The sequence below is a fragment of the Rhinoderma darwinii genome, chromosome 1 (genome assembly GCF_050947455.1).
Source record: "Rhinoderma darwinii isolate aRhiDar2 chromosome 1, aRhiDar2.hap1, whole genome shotgun sequence".
NCBI lineage: Eukaryota > Metazoa > Chordata > Amphibia > Anura > Rhinodermatidae > Rhinoderma > Rhinoderma darwinii.
Genome location: NC_134687.1, coordinates 172,080,270 through 172,106,183, shown reverse-complemented (window position 1 = coordinate 172,106,183; position 25,914 = coordinate 172,080,270). Strand labels below are relative to the sequence as shown.

General features: G+C 42.0%; 1 protein-coding gene across 2 annotated transcripts in view; it reads right to left on the bottom strand.

Moving 5' to 3' along the window:
- The window catches only part of PAPSS1 (3'-phosphoadenosine 5'-phosphosulfate synthase 1), a 113,627-nt gene extending 89,042 nt beyond the window's left edge, over positions 1–24,585 (bottom strand). Inside the window, exons 1-4 of one of the 2 annotated variants that reach the window (XM_075860591.1) lie at positions 24,315–24,585; positions 17,312–17,590; positions 9,454–9,568; positions 5,399–5,634 (exon numbers count right to left, since the gene is read on the bottom strand). In XM_075860591.1, the coding sequence (XP_075716706.1) occupies positions 5,399–5,634; positions 9,454–9,568; positions 17,312–17,410 (450 nt within the window). In that variant the 5' untranslated portion in view covers positions 17,411–17,590; positions 24,315–24,585. The remainder of the gene's footprint in view (positions 1–5,398; positions 5,635–9,453; positions 9,569–17,311; positions 17,591–24,314) is intronic. The other variant, XM_075860592.1, reaches the window with a different exon arrangement.
- Between the last annotated feature and the right edge of the window lie 1,329 nt (positions 24,586–25,914).

The window sequence follows — 25,914 nt, the reverse complement described above, 5'->3', positions numbered from 1 at the left end:
ATGAATGGATTCCATTGTTAGAATCTATTGGCCTTTTAGGGCACGTGATTTATGATACATTTTGAACAGAGTTTTTTTTTGTTGCGTCTAGTCTACTTTCTGAATTAAAATCACAGGCGGAATCTTTTTTTAAATTATAGCCGTATGCGGAATCTAATGTCCTTACTTGAATATATATGGAGTTATATTTTGTGTTTGAAAACGGAAGTACCACGTTCTCATTCACATGTGGCGGTTCTGTGAAAAATGTATTATGGTTTTATGCAGCACTTTGGTGTGCTTTATATCTGTTATTTTATAATTGTCCAGTTAGTATATTAGAGCACGAATTTTATGAGTTTTAAGTAGCGTTTTTCAACTGGTTCCTGACCGCTGGCTGTGTTTTTACGGCCAGCGGTCAGGGTCCTTAAAACCCGAGCCATAGACTATTTACGGCTCGGGTTTTAACTTGCTGCCCGAGCGATCGGCAGCTGAATGTCGGGTCTCCGGCTGTCAGTGACTGCCGTGGACCCTGAGGAGAAGTTGGAAGCAGCTTACACTGCTTCTGTCTTCTCCGATGTCTTTTAGACAGCGGTCAATGAACGCTGCTGTCTCTGTTGCTCCCGGTGTTCATGTGACTGGTCACATGACCGCCGGGTGCCGCTAGTGACAGACTGCTGCTGGGTCTTACTAGACCCAGCACAGCCCTATTAGTGACTTTCGTCACTATGAGAAGGCTGATTTCCCCTGTAACTGGGGCTGCTGTGCAGTGGAAAAGCCTGGTGTAAAAGAAAGAAAAAAATATATAAAAGTTCCCCAAAGGTCTTTTTTGACCTTTGAGGGACAGACCATAGTAATAAAAAAATAGTAAAGTAAAGTGCAAAAAATGTTTACAATAAATACGCATAAAATACCCACCCCAAAAAAATTGTTGTAACGCTAGCACCGACCCAATTACCCTAATATAGACATGTAATATATTAAAATTTACGGTAGACAATGACGATCACAAATAAAAGGTCTATTTTAGGGTAAAACTACACTAACGTTCAAAAGTTTAGGGTCACTTAGAAATTTCCTTATTTTTGACAGAAAAGCACTGTTTTTTTCAATGAAGATAACATTAAATTAATCAGAAATACACTCTATACATTGTTAATGTGCTAAATGACTATTCTAGCTGCAAACGTCTAGTTTTTAATGCAATATCTACATAGGTGTATAGAGGCCCATTTCCAGCAACCATCACTCCAGTGTTCTAATGGTACATTGTGTTTGCTAACTGTGTTAGAAGGCTAATGGATGATTAGAAAACACTTGAAAACCCTTGTGCAATTATGTTAGCACCACTGTACACAGTTTTGCTGTTTAGAGGAGCTATAAAACTGACCTTCCTTTGAGCTAGTTGAGAATCTGGAGCATTACATTTGTGGGTTCGATTAAACTCTCAAAATGGCTAGAAAAAGAGAGCTTTCATGTGAAACTCGACAGTCTATTCTTGTTCTTAGAAATGAAGGCTATTCCATGCGAGAAATTGCCAAGAAACTGAAGATTTCCTACAATGGTGTGTACTACTCCCTTCAGAGGACAGCACAAACAGGCTCTAACCAGAGTAGAAAGAGAAGTGGGAGGCCCCGCTGCACAACTGAGCAACAAGACAAGTACATTAGAGTCTCTAGTTTGAGAAATAGACGCCTCACAGGTCCTCAACTGGCAGCTTCATTAAATAGTACCCGCAAAACGCCAGTGTCAACGTCTACAGTGAAGAGGCGACTCCGGGATGCTGGCCTTCAGGGCAGAGTGGCAAAGAAAAAGCCATATCTGAGACTGGCTAATAAAAGGAAAAGATTAATATGGGCAAAAGCACACAGACATTGGACAGAGGAAGATTGGAAAAAAGTATTATGGACAGACGAATCGAAGTTTGAGGTGTTTGGATCACACAGAAGAACATTTGTGAGGCGCAGAACAACTGAAAAGATGCTGGAAGAGTGCCTGACGCCATCGGTCAAGCATGGTGGAGGTAATGTGATGGTCTGGGGTTGCTTTTGTGCTGCTAAAGTGGGAGATTTGTACAAGGTAAAAGGGATTTTGAATAAGGAAGGCTATCACTCCATTTTGCAACGCCATGCCATACCCTGTGCACAGCGCTTGATTGGAGTCAATTTCATCCTACAACAGGACAATGACCCAAAGCACACCTCCAAATTATGCAAGAACTATTTAGGGAAGAAGCAGGCAGCTGGTATTCTATCTGTAATAGAGTGGACAGCGCAGTCACCACATCTCAACCCCATAGAGCTGTTGTGGGAGCAGCTTGACCGTATGGTACGCAAGAAGTGACCATCAAGCCAATCCAACTTGTGGGAGGGCCTTCTGGAAGCATGGGGTGAAATTTCTCCCGATCACCTCAGCAAATTAACAGCTAGAATGCCAAAGGTCTGCAATGCTGTAATTGCTGCAAATGGAGCATTCTTTGACGAAAGCAAAGTTTGAAGAAGAAAATTATTATTTCAAATAAAAATCATTATTTCTAACCTTGTCAATGTCTTGACTATATTTTCTAGTCATTTTGCAACTCATTTGATAAATATAAGTGCGAGTTTTCATGGAAAACACTAAATTGTCTGGGTGACCCCAAACTTTTGAACGGTAGTGTATGTTATTACCCAAAAAAATAGCTGAAACGTAAGAAAGCTTATTTTTTTACTATTATTTTCAAACTTCAAGAATAAAAATTCTAAAATAGCAAAAAGGATATGTATAAAAACGATAAAAAAAAGAAACTTGAATTGTCTACAGAAAAAAACATTGCAAAAATCACGTCGTTAGCCCAACAAATAAAAAAAGTTATAGTCATTTAACTAACACGTGCTAAAAAGGGCTAAGCGATGTCTGGTCCTGAAGGCGCAAAATAGCCCGGTCCCGAACTGGTTAAATGTCTTTGTATACCTTTGGAATAAAAAGAAGGGGTAGGTATCTGTAAATACATGCCCCGGAAGAAGCGGTTTGGCGAAACTCGAGTCAGGCTGGGCCACGTGTTGGACTTTGGTATCTACCTTGATATGATCTATATGCTTCCATTTTATAGCTGTTTTGAGTATAATAAACTAACTTTTTACAACATTTGGAGCCGTTAGGTTAGGATGCCATCGGAGGCCGGCACTTTTCTCTCTCCTTTCCTAGTATTTTGAATTAGAAGGCTCTGTTAGGGTATGTTCACACGCTTAGCAAAAAAACGTCTGAAAATAAGCCGTGTGAACATACCCTTACAGTGATGGGAGAAGATTTTAACAAATAACGGAAACCCTGCAATTGAAACGTGTTAATCAACAACTAGGAAAAGAGCAGCTCTATTTGGCTTCTGAAACCCCTATGGACGATCTAGTGACTCTACTTAAAACAGTGAAGTGCGCAAACACTTATTAGGTAACGTTAAGTAGTTTGGGAGCATTTACAACTTATACTTGCGGCACATGGCGAGTGCTACAAGTATGAGTCTAAGTATATTCATGCGCCTCCTGCCCTCTAGTGGCTGATTGACACTTTTCTCCCTATGCACAGTAATAGGGAGAAAAGCGTCAATGAGCAGCTGGAGGGCGCGGGGGAAGTGAATATATTAATATACTTAGACTCATACTCCACTATATGTTCTAAATATTCCTAAACTACTAAGGCCTCATGCACACTTCCGTCGGCCGTTGAACGGCCGTTATTGACGGTCCCGTCACACACTGGCTGCACACGGATGGCTTCCGTGTGCAGCCCGTTGTTTCACGGACCAAATTCAATGAGAAGGCCGAGACTGTTCCGTCAAAAACGGGCAGGAGTAGGAGGTGCCCTACTTTTGACGTAACGGCCGCACGGTTCAGTTAAAACAACGGAAGTGTGTATGGGCCCCATTGAAATGAATGGGTTCAGGGTGCTATCCGTGACAACGCATAGCACCCTGAAGGAAAAAACTGAAGTGGGCATGGGGCCTTAAAGGGGTATTCCCAGAATTGACAATTATTACTTGTCTGATCGCTGGGAGATCCACTGCTGGGCCTCGAACGAACGCGAGAGCCTCGAACCGCTGTTCGACGACCTTGAATGGAGCAGTGGTCAAATATGCCAGCTGCCGCCCTAATCAAAGTCAATGGAACTGACAGACACAGCCAAGTACAGTGCTTCACGGTTTTTGTTAGTCCCATAGATATTGTGGATAGGTGATAACGGTTGATTCTGGGACAACCCCTTCAACATTACCTAATAAGTGACAGCAAGCTGAAATCAGATTGTCTGTCACTCCTTTATGCGGACATCAGATAGGGCAGCATAAATATCAGACCGTTCCGCTTTAAGCATACCTGTTTTCTTTTTTTCATTACATAAATCAGTAGTACAGGTGAATATATGTAACATTTCTTATTATAGAATTCTTCTTCACCTTCCAGCAGGCTGTTCCCCCTTCCCTATCATCAGAGACTCTGTAAATGTTCAGAAGTCTCCCCAGACACCAAAAAAAATTAAAAATATATCTATGTCTCTAGTGGAAAGAAATTACAACGAATAGTAGAGGTGGATGCAGATGCCGTTTCTTGCTCAGTGTTTCAATGAAACACTGAGCAAGAAACGCTCTTACACCGCACCTTACATCACCCACAACATTTCAGGCTGCACTACATCCAACATACATCTACAGCTGCCAATGGAGTAATCGTGAATACAGTGGGAGCGATAAGTACTTATAACAGATCTTTCAATTGGTAAGCAACTTATATACAGTACAGTCTATGGTTTAAAGGGGTTTTCCAGGACTATTCTTCGGATAAGCCATCAATATCAGATAAGTAGTTTGACTCACGAGACTCCCACCGATCAACTTCCTAAAGGGGCCGCAGCACTCTGATGAGAGCTACATCTCCTTCATTGTTTGCCAGGCACAGCGTCGTTTATTTGGTAGTGGCTGTGCCTCGTATTGCCGCTCAATCCGTTTTACTTTGAAGGGACTAAGATGCAAAACCACGCACAGCCACTTCAAAACTATCAGCTGACTGGTGGTGGTGCCAGGAGTCAGACCCCCATGGATATTGATAGTTAAGGATAGACCATTAATATCGAAGTTCCATAAAACCCCTTTAAACAGGGTCACTTCAGTGTGAATTAGGACATTTTTATCACAGTAGATCTTTAGCACATTCTAGATTATCACAGTAGATCTCCAACTCACTAAGGTTGACTGTCACTGCTTCAAGAGACTTTTTAGCATTTAGCAGTGCCTGAATCCGGAGTACTGATCTGAACACTATGGCTATGGACTGCAAATATTTATGGATATGACTTCTAGGACAGAACAGGTACTTTAGCCTCACGTTTATGGATTTGACACATATATATATATAAATAAACACAGGTCCTAAATCTGGGAAACATTTACCTTGGTATACGGAGATATGAAACTAGCAATGCAAACAAGGCCAGCATCAGCAAACAGCTTGGCAACTTCTGCAATGCGCCGGATATTTTCTTCTCTGTCTTCCTGGGTGAAGCCAAGATTTTTGCTGAGCCCATGACGAATGTTGTCCCCATCTAAAGTATAGCAAGGAATGCCATGACACACCAAATACTCCTCCAGTGCCATGCTGACTGTGGTCTTTCCAGCACCAGAAAGGCCTGAAAACACAGACAATGACAAAAATAAATGTTGATTACTGACAACGTTACTATGTCTTTTTAGTTATTTTAGAAGAAAGCGATGTAAAATCCAAAAGAATAAAGAAGTGCAAAGTAAAATGGTATTAAATCCAACGATTTCCTAAAGTAAACGACCCTTTTTGTCTGTTTTTCTGTGCTCTAATTTGATAACTTCGACGGTTATTATTTAGAAGAAATCTCAAGCTATAAAATGGAAACAACCAGCAGCCGACACAGCTGCTGCCAACAGGTTCTGCTGCCCAAGTACACACCGGTCAAGACAATCTTCCTCCCTTCAAAGAAGCTTTAGGTTCACACATTGTTACTGACAATCACTAGTCATTTTGTTTCTGTTTAGCTTGAGAATACGCAGTCGAATTTTTGGCATTTTTGCACACACATGGAGAAGCAAGCGTGCGACAGTGACAGTGTGAACATACTAACTAAGGTGGGAGGGATTGCACATGGTGTGTGAACACAACCAGGTCCAAACTTTTGCATTTTGTTGTGGTTTTGGGACAAACAGTATGCAAAAAAAGAAATAAAAAAAATCATCATTTGTTGCTTTTTTTATTTTTTAAATAGAAATAGCACTTAGGATTTCCTAGAACCATCTCTTTAACAAAACTAACTTTTTATGAAAATGTGTTGCAATTTATACAGTACAAAAACACAAAGGGGGAATTTATAAAGCCCTTTGCCAGTTTTTGACCGTGGAAATATCACAAAAATATTTCATCTTAATTTTTACGGCGCCTCCACCACTTTTCGAAAAAAAAGTAGGAGAGGCTTAGCATGCGAGCCCAATATATATACGTAAAGAAACTGGCGTAAATTATAGTACAAATATACTGCAGCTCATTTTGGAGCCATAAAAACTCCTGAAAAATTGCACGTAGCAGATTCCAGGCGAATTGTCGTTTTTATTGGTACATGCGACTTTCTGATCACTTTGTATACCATTTTTTTATGGCGTTCACAATGCGGGTTAAATAACGTTATATTAAAATAGTTTATACTTTTACGTATGTGGTGATACGGATTACGTAACAAAAAATATGTCTGCGTGCCTTCAGGGGAAAAATGGGAAGAGGGTTTTTTTTAACTTGATTTAATTTTTTTAATGTACAAAATAAATTAACAACTTTATTTAACTTTCTATATCCCCCTAGGGGACTTGAACAATCGATGGTTTGATCGCCTGTAACATACACTGCAATACTTATGTATTATAGTACATGGAACTTTGACTGACTCCTGTCTCTAAGGCTAGATTCACACGAACGTGACAGATTTACGTGCGTAAAAAAAGTGTGTTTATCTGTCCGTGTGCGATGCGTTATTGAATCAGTGTGCTTTGTGAGTGGCATGTGTTTTTCACGCGCTCAGAAAGCACTTTTATTCAATGGAATTGATGCGCAAATCATACACAGATGGGTCCGTGTGTTGTGAGCGATTTCCACACAGCACACGGACGAGCTTTACGCTCGTCTGAATAAGGCCTAACCGGGATAATTGGGAGCAGAAAGATGGCACACCTTGGGGCCTTCATTAGAGTTGCCACACCAATCTAACACTATGTTCACATCTGCGTCAAGGCTCCGTTTCGACGGAGGCAAACTGAAACCATAGGTTTTCGTTTCCATCACCATTGATTTCAATGGTGACGGATCCGATGCCAATGGTTTCCGTTTTTTTTACGTGATCAATAGCATAGTCTACTAAAGCCCTTGCGCCCCCTCTCTCCTCTTTGCCCTAGCAATAGAACCACTAGCAATTTTAATTTAAAAAAAAAAAAAAAAGAAGAGGAGGAGAGAATAAAAGGTTTCCCTGTATGCGGACGATATTCTACTGTTTATTAGTGAAAAGAATACTTCTATTACGGTGCCTTTTGAGCTTATAGAAGTGTATGGGTCCTTCTCCGGTTTTGAGATAAATCAGACAAAATCTGTTTTGATGCCTCTTACCAAAGGCTTAGAGGTAAATTATTTATATTTATATATATATATATATATATATATATATATATATACACACATACATACATATACATATACACACACACACACCTATCTAAGGAGGTCTCTAACTTTCAGTTAAGTGTCAGTCAGGGCTTCGTTCCGACGGAAAGCTCAGACGGAACGGAGTCCTGGCGCAGACGTGAACGAAGCCTTACAAGGTTTTCCAAATCTTTCTATAGATCTTTGAAGTAATTGGTCTACGGCAAGCTTGAATCTGATAAGGCTTGTTTTCCCCAACTCTTCCTTTCAGGATATAAGAGCCTGTTCACATCAGCGTTGGGGTTCTGTTGATGGGCTCCGCTAGACCTTTCCATCAGGGGAGCCCATCAACGTAAAGGCAATTGGAATCCATAGCTTCCATTTGCATTACCATTGATTTCAATGGTAATGCTTACGTTTGTTTCCGTTCCGTAAGCATCCGTTCCATAAGTTCCATTCCTGGGCGGAAACAATAGCGCAGTCAACTAAGCTATTGTTTCCGTAAAAAAAATAAAAAAAACCTTACGTATTGGAAACAAACCAAAAGCATTCGCAACGGAAGCATTACCATTTAAATCAATGGTAATGCAAACAGATCAAACTTCTGACTGCTTTTAGTAGTATGTCAATATTCTCAGAAGCAAATATCTTTTGTCTGTCTTCTGAAGACAAGTCCTCCACAAATTCTTGTCATTCCAGGAACTTAAAAACAGCTTGGATTCAGGGTCGATGTCATGGTACACAGGCGTGCGCGCACGCACACACACACACAATCAATGGCTATACCTGGTATGGGCAGACAGCCCAGGGTCCATTGAAGGACCCCAGGGCTGTTTGACCATATTTCCAGTTAGGGCATACTTAGGTATGCCCTAACAACTGCCTGTGTACAATCAGTACACAGGCTAATATACTGGAATATAGATATATGCCAGTACATTAAAGTTCAAAAATCAAAGTGAAAAATCCCTCTATAGGATTAATTAAAAAAAATATATGTATATATATATATATAGGAAAAAAAAAATTTAATATTTTTTTACAATAAATAAACTTTTCAAAATATAAGCCCCAAAACATGAAATAATATACGCATATTTGGTACGTCCATAAGAAACTGTACAATAAATCTATAACGTTATTTATGATAATCGGTGTATGGTGTATGTTTCTACGTTTTTGCCAAAATACAAATTTATAGAAATTAAACGATAATGCAAATGTACCAAAAAAATGGCACCTACATAAAGTACAACTCGTCCTGCAAAAAAAAAACAAAGTCTCATACAGCTAGGTCTGACAAAAAATTTAAAAAAAAGTTATGAGCGCCGGGATGCAAAGAGGAAAAAATAAAAAAAAATGTTCGGTCATCAAGGCCAAAATTGGCCATGTCCTTAACCGGTTAATCCCAGCTGCCATGCGCCCCTACTGAAGAAAAAAAAACCACTGCCAATCCACAGAAACAACAGGAAGTGCTCCCCTGTTTAAGCTCCAGAGAAAACCTCTCTGAACCCTGTCCAGTAGTGACCGGAAGACAAGGAAGACGTGGGGAGGGGCATTCTCTGTTTTCTTGTCCATAGAGGTCACACACCGGTGGTGCTGTCATTCCCATGTCCAGGGGAAATAAAGGTCTGTTGGTCAAAAATTCACCGCAGCGATTCACTCATGTTCCCACGTTGCAGTTCAGCAGGTCCTCTGTGTGTGGCTGCATGATGACATAGAGAAGACTCAACACCTGACGTCACCACTGCTGCCATCATTTTCTAGTTTACCACATTCCAAATAATCGATTATGTACCTGTTAACCACACCGTGCAGCCCCGAAAACCACTTCTTGTTCCAAGAACTTGTCCTCTCTTGTTCCTGCTGACATGGTGAGCTTGGTAGGTAACATTGGTTGCCCGCTGCATTCCCTACAGGAGGAGGGGAAATCATATATAAGAAAGGATGCAGTCTATGAATATACAGTATAATGTAGCACATAAGAGAGGGTCTGCTGAAAGAAAAACTATAATAAAATTGAGAGCTTTAAAAAAAAAAATGAAAAGAAAATAAACCACTGATCGTTTTCAAACACACTCCGGTATTTATTTGAATTTTGTTTTTTAAAATATATGAATATTATGACATTTGAAGAAGGGTTTACAGGAAACCCCTTTATGGATTAAAGAAGATCTGTCATGGATAGTAAGCTTTCCTAGTTAAAAAGGTTTTCCAGAATGTATGATTTTATTTTTTTTTAATTAAGCCCTCTTATTCTTGAAGAATAAGAGGACTTTTTAATATAATCGTTAAATCGTTAAAAAAAAAAAAAATCCTTTCCCTACAGTGCCCACTAACATATGGACTGGAGCACTACCGCAGTGTTTACATGCAGCAGCACCGAATTCCGTGAGCGCTATAGGGAGGGGATTTTTTTTTAACAAACATATTGAAAAGCCCCTCTTATTCTTTAAAATAAAAGGGCTAAATAAAAACAAAAAAAAAAAAAACATACCATACATCCCCTTTAACTAAGGCAGAATATTATAAGTACGCTATTAATATATTGGACTCAATGTTATATGAGCCCACTGTATTCCTTGTATTGTGGTATTTTATATATTAACCCTTTCAGGACCGAGCTCATTTTGGCCTTCAGGACCAGCCCCATTTTTTCAAATCTGACATGTGTCCCTTTATGTGGTAATAACTCTGGAATGCTTTTGTCTATCCAAGCGATTCTGAGATTGTTTTAGTTATTGTACTGTATGCTAGTGGAAAAATTTGGTCAATAAATTCATTGCTTATTTGTGAAAAACACCAAAATGTAAAGAAAATTTGAAAAAAATTATGATTTTTCTAATTTCAAATGTATCTGCTTGTAAGACAGACAGTAATACCACACAAAATAGTTACTATTTCACATATTCCATGTCTACTTTATATTTGCATTGTTTTTTGAACATTTTTTCTAGGACGTTACGAGGCTTAGAACTTTAGCAGCAATTTCTCACATTTTCAAGAAAATTTCCAAAACCTATTTTTACAGGGACCAGTTCAGTTCTGAAGTGGCTTTGAGGGTCTTATATATAGAAACCCCCATAAGTCACCCAATTTTAAAAACTACACCCCTCAAAGTATTCAATACAGCATTTAGAAAGTTTCTTAACCCTTTAGGTATTTCACAGGAATTAAAGCAATTTAGAGGTGAAATTTACAAATTTCTTTTTTTTGTTGGAAAATCCATTTTAATCCATTTTTTCTGTAACACAAAAAGGTTTTACCAGAGAAACGCAACTCAATACATATTACCCGCATTGTGCAGTTTTTAGAAATATCCCACATGTGGCTCTAGTGCGCAAATGGACTGAGGCACAGGCCTCAGAAGCAAAGGAGCACCTAGTGGATTTTGGGGCCTTCTTTTTATTAGAATATATTTTAGGCACCATGTCAGGTTTGAAGAGGTTTTGTAGTGCCAAAACAGTGGAAATCCCCCAAAAAGACACAATTTGGCAAACTACAGCCCCTCAAGGAATTAATCAAGGGGTATAGTGAGCATTTTAACCCCACAGGTTTTTTGCTGAATTTTGTAGAATTAGTCCGTAAAAATGAAAAATCTAAAAAAAATTCAATAAAACCTAGAAATTATACATTTTTACAAGCAATAAAGAAAAAGCACCCCAAGATTTGAAAAGCAATTTCTCCTGATTACGGCAATAGCCCATATGTGGTAATAAATGGCTGTTTGGCCGCACAGCAGGGCTCAGAAGCGAAGGAGCGCTATTGGTGTCATGTCGCATTTGCAAAGCCCCTGAGGGACCAAAACAGTGGACACCCCCCCAGAAGTGACCCCATTTGGGAAACTACAGCCCTAAAAAGAATTTGTCTAGGGGTATAGTGAGCATTTTGATGCCATAGGTTTTTTGCTGAATTTAGTGGAATTAGGCCGTCAAAACTTCTATTGTTTTTTATTCTTTTTTTTTACCGCGTTCACCGTGCCCTATAAATGACATATTTAATTTATTCTCTGGGTTGTTGCGATTACAGCGATACCATATGTATATAGGTTTTTTATGTTTTATGGTGTTCGCACGATAAAATCTCGGTTTTAAAAAAATTATTTTGTTTTTGTGTCGCCATATTCTAAGAGCCACAACTTTTTTATTTTTCTATCAGGAAAACTGTGTGAGAGCTTGTTGTTTGCGGAACAAACTGTAGTTTTTATCGGTACCATTTTTGGGTACATGCGACTTTTTGATCCCTATTTATGAAAATTATTTGGGAGCTGAAGTGACTAAAAATAGCGATTCCGGTATAGTTTTTTAATTATTTTTTTATGGCGGTCACCGTGCGGAATAAATTACGTTATATGTTTATAGTTCAGGCCGTTACGGACGCGGTGCTACCAATTATGAATAGTTTATTTTTTTCATTTTTTTTCTAATAATAAAGGACTTTATAGGGGAAAAAGTCAATTTTTACATTTTATTATTTTGACATTTTACTTTTGTACATTTTTTGTAACTTTTTATTAATTTTTAGTCCTTCTATGGACTTGAAGACCCAATTGTTGGATCGTTTTTATAATACCCTGCAATATTTATGTATTGCAGGGTATTATACCTGTCAGTTTCTCACTGACAGGAGGCATATTAGGTCTCTGGCAGGACGTAATAGCCTTCAATAGATGGCAGACCGGAAGCCTTTCTTAGGCTTCCGGTTGCCATAGCAATCGCCCCCCCCCCCCCCGCAACAATCGGCCCCCGCAATCGCGTAGCGGTGTGTCGATGTTGCTATAACAACTTAAATGCGGCGGTCACTATTGACTGCCGCAATTAAGGGGTTAATCGGTTCGGATCACCGCTTTTCAAACTATGTTGCCTAATTCAGCCCATAAAAAAAGTACTTTTATTCCTCCAGGTGCTATATGCAAATAAGCAGTAAAGAGCCAGGACATTTACTGGACGGCAGGACTCTTCAGTGCTCATTTGCATACTGCACCTGGAGGAATAAAAGCAGTTTTTTTATGGTCCACGATGGACTGAACTGGGCAACATAGGTATGTTTGAAAAACCTTCCCTATATATTGGTATTAGCGGTTTTGGAGGCAAAAATGTGAGGATTCCCTTTAAAGTGTATTATAGTGTACCTGCAGTTATATAAGAAAGACAATTACAGTGCAGACTTAGTAATACAATCGTAATTTGATTCAACAATTCTGCTTCTAAACAGCGGGCTGCCCATAAGTATACAGTAGAAGACAAAAGCATCCCACCCTTCATCTAGGCTCCATTGTTCAGTATGGGAGATCGCGGCATAATATAAAATGTTATCCTGCAGTGTTAGCTCCCATATGGACATGAACCTTGGAGGAACAGCAGAATGCTTTGTCCCCTACCACATAGTTATAGGTCTTATATTTTCACACAAAAAAAAATAAACTTTACGCATGTAAAAGAGCATGGGACAATCCTTAAAAAGCAGTTTGTGTTTTCCCCAAGTAGTAAAAGGAACACAATCCACGGTATGAAACAAAACTTCCTAATGTTTCATCTGAAGATCGTGCCATGCCCTAAGCAGGTCTTTGTACTCAATGCATAACCACATTGAGCACCATATGAGCATGGAAACTGAAGACATTCGGATTCTTTGGCCAACTCCAGTCATTTACTATTTCTATTTAATGACAATCTACAGTTAACAATTCTGTGAGAAGCATCACACTCATGCAAACTGCCGTATGTCTGTATAGAAGTCTAAGGGGCTTTAGTGTACCTCTGTATAACTCCAATTTTATACGGAGCCACACAGAGGTTTCATCTGTCAGATTTTTACAGAATCCAAATCAGAAAAAGCCTAGTTTCTAGGGGAGGACATCTCCATTATATGGTGCTGTAGGGTGGCCTCATAAAACCACACACGGAGTGCCTACGGCTCCGTATTACGAAGCCATAGGGACTGAGTGCGTTTAGCCTATACTCCCTAATACAATCCTCAACATTGAAATTGTAACACCAAGAAGGAAAAGTTTTGGAATTATGGAAATCACAGGATCAATAGACATGTTAATGATACGCAAATGATAAAAAACAATGGAAACAAAATATTCCAAACATCATGATTTATTCAGTATCGAGTAGGAGCGCCACGTGCAAAAATACACACATTTACATGCCTTGGCATGCTATTAATAAGGTTACTAATGGTTGTCTGTGGAATTTTATGCCACACTGAATGCGCTTGGGCATCAAGATTGGCTGCTGGCAGCTCCCTTTGCAATTGTCAACCAATGACGTCCCAGATGTGCTTAAGGGAGACAAGTATTGAGATTCTGCAGGCCACAGTAGCACGTTTAGGCCATGCAGGCTGCTCACAGTAGCACGAGCAACATGCAGCCTGGCATTGCCCTGTTGAAAAATGGCTTCTGGGATACTTTGCAGAAATGGCCGTACCACTGGTTCCACAACCAAATCAATGTAACGCCGAGCTGTTAGTGTACCTGAAGTTAAGACTAGAGGGGTATGGCTAACATACATTATGCCACCCGACACCATAATCCCGGGAGTAGGACTGGTGTGACGTTCCCTTGTGAAGGCCTCTTTATGGCGTTGCCCACGTGGTCTCCAGACCAATCTCCGGCTATCATTGCGTCAGAGAGAAAAGCGAAACTCATCGCTGAAGTGGATAGACCTCCATTCTAGCCTCCATTGCTGTGCACCATGATGGTCTTTGAGAGCGGTGGCGTGTGATCAATGGATCACCTGTAACTGGATGTCTAGCTCGTAGCTCAATGTCGTGCAAACTCCTTCTGATGGTTTGCGTCGACACTGGTTGCCGCCCTAAGCTTGGGATGGGATGTCCAATTTCACTTCTGTAAAAAGGGCAATACATGACAAAAAAAAGGGCATTTGAAGAATACAAACCTGCGTGTACAGCTGTAGCCTTTGTAAATTATAAAGAGCTTAATAAAATTTGTAAAAAGTTAATAAAATCAGCAAAAATACAAAATGAAAGAGGTGGCCAAGGATAGTAAAACAAATCCCAAAATATTCTTCAAGCATATAAATGCAAAAAAGCCAAGGTCTGAACATGTAGGACCCCTAGATAGTGTTAATGGGGAGTTGGTCACAGGGGATCAAGAGAAGGCAGAGTTACTAAATGGGTTCTTTAGCTCTGTATATACAACAGAAGAAAGAGCAGCTGATGTAGCCGGTGCCAGTGCTGTTAATATATCAGTTGATATACTGAATTGGATAATTGTAGATATGGTCCAAGCTAAATTAAACAAAATAAAATGTACACAAGGCCCCGGGACCAGATGGGTTACACCCTAGAGTTCTTAAAGAGCTTAGTTCAGTTATTTCTGTCCCCCTCTTCATAATATTTAAAGATTCTCTCATGACTGGTATAGTGCCAAGGGACTGGCACAGGGAAAATGTGGTGCCTATTTTCAAAAAAGGGCTCTAGGTCTTCCCCAGGTAATTATAGACCAGTAAGCTTAAAGGCCTCATGCACACGAACAAGCTTTTGCGGCCGCAATTCCCCCGAAAATCCACGGGAGAATTGCGGCCCCATTCATTTCTATGGGGCCATGCACACGACCGTTGTTTTTACGGTCTGTGCATGGCCCGGGAGCCCGCACCGCAGAAAGAACGGACATGTCTTATTACGGCCGTAATTTTCCCAATCCTAGTGAGTATACTATGTGAGTATATTGAGTAAATGTAAACAAAAGAAGGTACAATAAAGTGACAGTGCTATAGACCGTAATCTGTATGGCCACAGCCTTACACATAGACAGCAAGAAAGATGGTGATCAATGTCCGCTCCTCCACATGAACCCCGACGCGCGTTTCACATCCCCCTGAGGAAGCACTCGTGGAGAAACGCGCGTCGGGGTTCATGTGGAGGAGCGGACATTGATCACCATCTTTCTTGCTGTCTATGGGTAAGGCTGTGGCCATACAGATTACGGTCTATAGCACTGTCACTTTATTGTACCTTCTTTTGTTTACATTTACTCAATATACTCACATAGTATACTCACTAGGATTGGGAAAATTTCCCCTTGTGAGGGGAGGTGTACAACTTTTGAAACAAGTAACTGTATACTATCTGTTAACCCATGTAATTGACTCAGCAACAATAATTATTACTAGCTCCGCTATTCTTACTAGAGTCATATCTTTTTGCATTTTAATATTGTCTGTGACATATGTTTAATAAAAGTAAAAAAATGTTATATACAAATTGGCCTCAAACGCTCTGATTGTTTTCTCTTGTGTATGGATCATTTCATGGAGCTGCCTATGTGACATGGGGGGATGTTTTTGTTATAAACGGTGCCCAGCCCTTATTACAAGTGTGTTTGGAGTCTATATATTGATTCAAATTAATTTTAATGTAGATAAATGTAAAGTTACACATCTGGGTACCAACAATCTGCATACATCATATGTCCAAGGGGGGAGCTACACTGGGGGAGTCACTTGATGAGAAGGATCTGGGTGTAATTGTAAATCATAAACTAAATAACAGCATGCAGTGTCAATCAGCTGCTTCAAAGGCCAGCAAGATATTGTCGTGTATTAAAAGAGGCATGGACTCGCGGGACAGGGATGTAATATTACCACTTTACAAAGCATTAGTGAGGCCTCATCTAGAATATGCAGTTCAGTTCTGGGCTCCAGTTCATAGAAAAGACGCCCTGGAGTTGGAAAAAATACAAAGAAGAGCAACGAAGCTAATAAGGGGCATGGAGAATCTAAGTTATGAGGAAAGATTAAAAGAATTAAACCTATTTAGCCATGAAAAGAGACAACTAAGGGGGGACATGATTAATTTATATAAATATATTAATGGCACATACAAAAAATATGGTGAAATCCTGTTCCATGTAAAACCCCCTAAAAAAAAAACAAGGGGGCACTCCCTCCGTCTGGAAAAAGAAAGGTTCAACCTGCAGAGGCGACAAGCCTTCTTTACTGTGAGAACTGTGAATCTATGGAATAATCTACCGCAGGAGCTGGTCACAGCAGGGACAGTAGATGGCTTTAAAAAAGGCTTAGATAATTTCCTAGAACAAAAAAGTATAAGCTCTTATGTGTAGAAATATTTTACTTCCCTTTTCCCGTCCCTTGGTTGAACTTGATGGACATGTGTCTTTTTTCAACCGCACGAACTATGTAACTATGTGAGGGCTTACTTACACGAACGTGATATACGTCCGTGCAACGCGCATGATTTTCACGCGCCTTGCACGGACCTATGTTAGTCTATGGGGCCGTGAAGTCAGTCAGTGATTTTTCCGCAGCGGCTGTCCGCTGGGTAAAACTCACGACATGTCGTATATTTGTGCGTTTTTTGCGCATCACGCACCCATTGAAGTCAATGGGTGCGTGAAAATCACGCGGACCACACGGAAGCACTTCCGAGGGACGTGCGTGATTCGCGTAATAGCAGTAAAAAGTATGAATGAAAACAGAAGAGCACCACGTGCTTTTCTGTTTACAAACATACAGAGTGTCATAATGATGGCGGCTGCGCGAAACTCACGCAGCCGCGCATCATATGGTGATGACACACGGAGCTGTTAAGTGCCTTTTGCGCGCGCAAACCGCACAAGCTCGTGTAAATCCGGCCTAACTTGCAGTACAGAATAGACCACTACGTACCATTTTTACAATCAGACATTCTGTCCGTGCAGAGGTTTGCTCCCGCGCACCTCTTGCTGTCATTCCTGTTCGTTGTTGCTCTCCCAACCTCCGGGTCATGCAACGTTGAACAGTGCTGACATCTCGGCCTAGTTGTGTAGCGATCTGCCGGAGTTATTAACCAAGGTTTCTCAGTTCAAGGATTCTGTCCCTCTGAGTTTGTGACAAGTGGCACGTCGACGAACAGGAGGCATCGCACAATCATCCCACACCACTTGTATGAATTCTCAAAAATTAGATCTAAAAAAAACAAAAAAAAAAAACTTTGCTTTCATGCAGCTCCCACGTGCCACAGATTGAAGCTAGGCGCTTGAAAATGTAATCATTTACAGATCTTAGCAATACCTGATGCTTCCTCAATTTACATAACCTTACGGCTTGCCCTTCTTGGTGCTGCAAGTTCAATGCTGAGAAGTGTGTATTGATGCACTAGGTGATCAATTAACCCATTTAATTGCAAAGCACAAACTGCACATCCTCAAAATAAAGAGTTGGTTGAATGCTCATTTGCTACGGATTTACAGAAACTTTACATAGCCCTACCTGCACCAACCAAGAAACACATTATATATAAATATGGTGCCGTGTTAAAGAGGCTCTGTCACCAGATTTTGCAACCCCTATCTGCTATTGCAGCAGATCGGCGCTGCAATGTAGATTACAGTAACGTTTTTATTTTTAAAAAACGAGCATTTTTGGCCAAGTTATGACCATTTTCGTATTTATGCAAATGAGGCTTGCAAAAGTACAACTGGGCGTGTTGAAAAGTAAAAGTACAACTGGGCGTGTATTATGTGCGTACATCGGGGCGTTTTTAATACTTTTACTAGCTGGGCGTTCTGATGAGAAGTATCATCCACTTCTCTTCAGAACGCCCAGCTTCTGCCAGATCACGCTGTGACGTCACTCACAGGTCCTGCATCGTGTCAGACGAGCGAGGACACATCGGCACCAGATGATTCTGCAGCAGCATTGGCGTTTGCAGGTAAATCGATGTAGCTACTTACCTGCAAACGCTGATGCTGCTGCAGAATCAACTGTAGCCTCTGGTGCCGATGTGTCCGACACGATGCAGGACCTGTGAGTGACGTCACAGATCTGCACCGTCAGAAGCTGGGCGTTCTGAAGAGAAGTGGATGATACTTCTCTTCAGAGCGCCCAGCTAGTAAAAGTATTAAAAACGCCCCGATGTACGCACATAATACACGCCCACTTGGACTTTTACTTTTAAACACACCCACTTGGACTTTTGCAAGCCTCATTTGCATAACTACAAAAATGGTCATAACTTGGCCAAAAATGCTCGTTTTTTAAAAATAAAAACGTTACTGTAATCTACATTGCAGCGCCGATCTGCTGCAAGAGCAGATAGGGGTTGCAAAATCTGGTGACAGAGCCTCTTTAAGTCTTAGTAAAACCTATAGGCTGGAATCACACACTTGCCGTTTTGGTGGCAGTTATTTTTTTTAAAACCACATATCTCCCCTCCTGCATCAGTGATGTTTTCCGAGCAGAGTAGGTCTTTTACATCACTGTGAGGCCGGATTTACACGAGCGTGTGCATTTTGCGCACGCAAAAGGTACTTGTCTGCTCCGTGTGTCAGAAGCGTATGATGCTTGGCTGCGTGATTTTCACGCTGCCGCCATCATTATGACATTCTGCTTGTAAACAGAAAAGCACGTGGTGCTTTTCTGTCTTCATTCATAATTTTTACTGCTGTTGCGCGAGTCACGCGCGTCACACAGAAGTGCTTCCGTGTGCTGCAATGGGTGCGTGATGCGCGAGAAACGCACAAATATAGGACATATCGTGCGTTTTACGCAGCGGACACACGCTGCGTAAAAATCACTGTGTCTGCACGGCCCCATAGACTAACATAGGTCCGTGCGAGGCGCGTGAAAACCACGGGCGTTGCACGGGCGTATATCACGTTCGTCTAAATAAGCCCTGAGGCTTTCCGCTCTGATTGGACAGCGTCACAGTGATGCAGGAGAAAACGCCTACGGTCTCATCTCTGTACCTTTAGGCCTAGTTCACACCGAGTTTTTTGCCTTCAGGAATTTTGACAAAGATTTTGACCTGCCTGCGCTTTCTTGCCCCAGTTTTAGCTGCGTTTTTCGCCCACGGCCCTTGGGGGGAAAAAAAAGCAACAAAAAAAACGCTTGAAATACAGCGTCACATTTTTTTTCTGCCTCCCATTGATTTCCATAGAATGTCAGGGGCAGAATCGCAGCAAGAAAGGACATGCCGCTTTTTTTCCCAGCGAGCTACTTAAAGCCGCCTGGGAATAAAGAACGTCTCTGTCTCCCTTTAAAATCAATGGTAGACGTTTTCAGCAATTTTTTGGCGCTAATTTCGACGCCGTGTTGAAAATACGAATGCATCAATATAAAACCTGTTTTGCATCAGCATAGCATCAGTTTTCAAAGGGACTGTCGTATATAACTAAATTTCTTCCCAGAAAGAGAGCAGGCCAGATTAAGTGCTGCGTCCTGGTTTTATGTTATAAATGAAAACAAAGATTCAGATGTGAACAGAGGCTACGCGTGGCTGTTATAGCCTTGGGTTTTAATTGTAGGAACACTGCAATCGATTCATTGTCAGGAAAACGGTATGTTCACACGGCAACGCAAAATACGTCTGAAATTACGGAGCGGTTTTCAGGCGTAAACAGCTCCTGAATTTCAGACATTTTTACAAGTGCACGCGTTTTTCGCGGCGTCCATTACGGACGTAATTGGAGCTGTTTTTCAATGGAGTCAATGAAAAACTGCTCCAATTACGTCCCAAGAAGTGACATGCACCTCTTTGACGCGGGCGTCTTTTTACGCGCCGTCTTTTGACAGCGACGCGTAATAATACACCTCGTCTGCACAGAACATCGTAAAACCCATTGAAAGCAATGGGCAGATGTTTGTAGGCGAAATGGAGACGTTTTTACAGGTGTAATACGAGGCGTAAAACGCCCGAATTACGTATGAAAATAGGCCGTGTGAACATACCCAAAGGGGTCACTGGACAATCCCTTTAAAAACATCCACAGTATCTTGGAACCATGACACCAGTGTAAACAGAGCGCGATTGTCTGTGCTATCGGAGGAATTGAATGTTTGATGCCAATGTGACCAATGATCTCAATGCCACCTGCATTTTCAAAACCTTTCACATGTAGCGGGCACATTATTATAAGGTGTCACAGACATATCAATAACCAACTCATCCAACTGATATAATCAAGAAATGCAAATCGACCAACCATCAGCACAATAAACTTACCAGGTCACTGCCCACAAGTGCTTTTAACTTTTCATAATTCTATCCATCCATTATCCGTAGCTTATGAATAGCAAAACAGCACATAATGTACAAATTAACTACGGACCTGTGTACAGAACCTGCATAAAGAAGCACTGCAGCAAATCCTTATTATTATTTTTTTGCCTTTATAGTGAAGAATAGGCCATAATTAAAGGGGTATTCCCAACTCAGGCATTTACTGCATATCCATAGGATATTCCATAAATGTCTGATAGATGCGGGACCCGTACCTATATCAAGAACCAGGGTCACCCGACCCCCGGTTTGCCTGGTGTGGCAGTCGCTGATTTAAGACAAGTGGAAAGAAGAGCGGGGCTCTCTCCATTCTATTTAATGGGAGTTACAGAAAGAGTCGAGCAAGCGCTGCTCGGCTATTTTCGTTACCAGAAAGCCAGAAGCCACTGCACTGGGCGTTACGAGTGACCCCCGTTTTTCAATATATGTATGGGTCCCAGAGCTAGGACTCACATCTATCAGACATTTGTGGCATATCCTGTGGATATGCCATAAACGTATAAGTTAGGAATACCCCTTTAAAGAATATTGTAGAGGCTCTTGTGTATGTCTTGGGTATACTTATTTTAGTTTATGTGCCATTTAGGGTGGGAACACACACATCGTATTCAGGGCGGATACACTGCGTCAAGCTGCGCAGCGTATCCGCCCTGAACACCGCAGGGAATGCCATCCGAAATCCCGCACCACGCGTAAATTCTGCCGCGTAAATTATCGTACATCCTTACCCCCTCCCTCCTCTGACGTCCGCTCTGGCCTCCCTGGATGACATAGCAGGCCATATGACCGCTGCAGCTGTCATCCAGGGAGGCTGGGTAAGTATAACGTTATATTTTTTACTTGCGATTTTGCGGCGGAATCGCTGTGATTCTGCCGCAAATATAGCAACACACACCACTTTTTTGCAGGTTTAAGCACCCCATTGAATTCAACGGGAAACCCTGCAACAGAAGAGCTTTGTTTCCGCAGCATTAATCGACATGCTGCGGTGAAACAAACTGCACCGCAGGTAAATTTATGTGCGTTTTTTTCGGCTGCATTTTCCCGCAGTGCGGGGACGAGATTTGTTGAAATCTCACCCATGTTTCTGCTACTGTCAAAAGTTGAAAATCAGTAGTGCTTACGCGGTGTCTGTTCGTACCCTTTGGGGTTATCTGACAACGATTCCTTCTTCCCCTATGATATGGTTTCCCTAAGGGGGAGTTCACACAGAGTTTTCTTGACACGGAAGCCGCGTTGGAAAACACGCCAAAAAACGGCCAAAAATGCCTCCCATTGATTTCAATAGGAAGCGGAGGAGTTTTTTTCCCCCCCAAGCGGAAAAATCGTCTCACGGGGAAAAGAAGGGACATGCCCTATCTTTGGGCGTTTACGCCTCCGACCGTCCATTGACATCAATGGGAGGCAGAGAAAGCGTATTTCGCGGCTCAATGGCCGTGGCTGAAAAATGCAGCGAAAATCGGAGTGCAGGCAGAGATAAATCTGCCTCAAAATTCCAAACTGAATTTTGAGGCAGATTTTCCGCCTGCAAAAAACTGTGTGAACCCAGCCTAATTCAGTCTTCATTTCCCATGATCCCTCTGACTTTGCAGAGGCAGAGTCTCCTCAAACTGCACTAGCGCTGCTCTGAGACCTATCTAAGTGCAGCAAGTAATAGATCAGTGACAGTAAACTTCTGTTTTGCACTGCAGAGTCTTGGTGTATTCCTATGTAATACAGTTTCAGAATGCTATCGCTGCCTCCTGCTAGTGATAGATTAATGACATACTGTAGAACTGCTGCCCACTAACTCACACTGCAGTCTCAGAGTATCATATGTGATGTAGCTTCAGCCTGTCTACTCTGCCTCCTGCTTGTGATAGATCAATGGCATAGAACTTCTGTACTCACACAGCAGAGTCCTAGTGTATTCTATATGATGAAGCTCTATATGATGTCTTCTCTGCCTCCTGCTAGTAAGAGATTTCTGTCAGCCCTTACAAGCAGGAGACAGTGAGGAGCAGCATCTCATAGAAAATACACTGGACTCTCTTTCCTTATCACATATAGATAGTACAGAGTCAGTAAAAAAAATGTACCTCAAAATGGTGCTATTAAAAAATATAACTTGTCCCACAAAAAACAAGACCTTATACAGCTGTGTCGACGCAAAAATAAAAAACGTATAGCTCTTGGAATGCGACGATGGAAAAACGTAAAAAAAAAATAAAAATAAAAATTGCCTGGTCATTAAGGTTTAAAATAGGCCGGTCATTAAGGGGTTACGAAAGCTAGGGAAGAACTCGAAAGAATGTTGTTTGCGTCATTATTTTTCTTCCTTATAATGCTCAAGGTCAGCTTATTCATAGCTTCAGCAAGAAAGAATTTACAATTGCAGTTTATAGCCACCTGATGGAGTGGGTTGAAGTCTGTCCGGTAATAGAACGCACACTATGCACTACGTAAATTACACTATTACATTCTATAGAAACATTAAAACCAGTCAGAGCTTGTGCCAGCAGTCTTAGCGCCATTTATAGCAAGTTATACGACATGTAAATATGTCACACAATACAGAGATCAATGACAGTTCCTATATAGTGCCGATCCTGCCGCACAATAGTGAAGCACCTGCTGTCACCTTGTATACAAACTCAATAACAACAGTGAGACAATGTTGACAAACAGTGGCGGAAGAGCAGAAGTTATGAAAACAGAGAAGTCTATCTAGACAACCGACCGTGGTGTTAAGTTACCGACACACGCAGACTACACATGCTCAGAACCACCGTGTGGCAGAATATTTGACTATATAGTTTACCTACGGGCATCCCCTGCTATGAAGTGCCCTCAATGTGTAGGCCCTAACAACGATGCCATGTTGGCACTGATATCCTAAGACCCAAACACGGTCTTCACAGTAGAGGCTTTAGCCAAGCGCCTACGAAATTGAAGCGCATTAACACGGTTCTTTGCCGCGATCTTCACAAAATGCGATACGACAGCACCGTGTGAATACGCCGTTACACCCACTGGACTCCACTCACATCACCAGTATTGGACTATCAACTTATTTTTCCATCACTCCGGCATAGGATTTTTACTGCTTGCCGGATTAGTGGAATAGTAACAGATTGATGGAATTTACTGGACTTCCGAGGCTTTAGTAGAACAGTACTAAATATAGGAGTATAGCCGGCCACAGACAACGCATTTACAAGAGTATCTGAACCGTGGAGCATGATATTCTGCAGCGGCAGCAAGTACTGTATAGCACCCTGCAGCTGCTGAAGAACCTCTTGTTTAAGGACAGTAGCGGGGAATGTCATTTTCCCATGGTGCCACTGCTCTAGTATCGCATTGCTCGCACTCATATAGGGAGCGGGAACACAAATGTATGCTTCATTGTACGTGAACCTTCACTTCTATGGTATCCTTACCAATCATCGTTCTGTATGTGGGCACCTCACATGTATGATGAAGTTGGCACGGAGACTGGAGTGTAATGCTGCTCTCCATGGCCATCCTGAGGGGCTTATCTGGGATCGAAGGGACAGGACAAGTAACCAGACACCCAGAGTCCTCTGCGGCCAAGCTTTGCCAGACTACCGTGGAAGTGGCACCCTCCTGCCCTGCCTCCCGCACACTCACCCAGTTCTGCAGCTTGCTGCTCAGCTTCACCTTCTTGTTCCTGTTCTCGGATATCTCCATGGTGCTCCGGTGTCAGGCGCTTCACCCCCCGGCGCTCAGGCAATGCCGGGAAACAAGAGGCAAAATGCAGGTACTCGAAGTGAGATGCCCGAGGGCAGTGTCTGAGCTTATTCCGCCCCCACAGTCGTGCCGGAGCTTGGCAAATGTCAAGCTGTAATGCGCCTGCGCCTGGACTAGGAAATGAGGCAACTCTAAGCTCGCAGGCCGCGAGCTGCAGGAAGTGATCCGCCGTCACTGCTACGTGTGGGGGGATGCTGAGCGCACGGTTGCGGGGGGGGGGGGGCTGAGCGTCGCTACAGACTTCTGCTTACTGCCAGTGAATGAAAACAGTTTTAATACGCAAAATGGGTGAGATTTTGCGCGGTACCGTACAATAATCGCCACATTCATTGACGTGCACTTTCTGTTGTAAAAACAACGCTAGGTCAGAGCCTCTTAGTAAATAAGTTGCGCTCTGTCTGAAGCCCCACCCATTTGTATATGTGGGAAAAATGCTGACGCAGATTCATAAATATCGAGATGGGCTCGAACACCATATTTTTTTTAACGTATTTACTCTAAAAAAAAACTGTCTCAGGGGCCCCTTGGTGCTCAGTAAAATACAGTACTTCACCCAGGTCATTCACATAAATGACCGACCATGAAATATATGGCCGGGCCAAAGTGGGAGACCATGCATAATCCCCCGTCCAACAAAAGTGGCAGGAAGTGGCGTTTTTTTTTTTCTACAATGCAATTACTCCAGAAATTGGGATAATTATATTGTTAAATTTCCCTGCAAAGTATAAAAGCTCCGTTCACACAAAAAAAAAAAGTTTACATTGCGATATACCTTTGTTTGCTGGCTGCCTTTGTACTGGAAAGCGTAGTCGATTTATAAGTGCAAGTCACTCAAGCATACCTCCCAACCGTCCCGATTCCGGCGGGACAGTCCCGGTTTCCCACCGCCATCCCGGCCGGTCTTCAAAATGTCCCACTGGGCGCTGCATCAAAACGGCTGATCGCTTCTGACTGCAGCGGCTCAGTTAGCAGCGTTTGGCAGACACACATGTCAAGATTGGGCAGCCCCTTTTTAGATACTGCCACAGTGCCCTCTGTGGATGCTGCCGCAGTGCCCTCTGTAGAAGCTGCCACAGAGTCCTCTGTAGATAATGCAACACACCCCTAGATAATGCCACAGTGCCCTCTGTAGATGCTGCCACAGTGCCCTCTGTAGATAATGCAACACACCCCGAGATAATGCCACAGTGCCCTCTGTAGATGCTGCCGCAGTGCCCTCTGTAGATAATGCAACAAACCCCGAGATAATTCCACAGTGTCCTCTGTAGATGCTGCCACAGTGCCCTCTGTAGAAGCTGCCACAGAGTCCTCTGTAGATAATGCAACACACCCCTAGATAATGCCAAAGTGCCCTCTGTAGATGCTGCCACAGTGCCCTCTGTAGATAATGCAACACACCCCGAGATAATGCCACAGTGCCCTCTGTAGATGCTGCCGCAGTGCCCTCTGTAGATAATGCAACAAACCCCGAGATAATTCC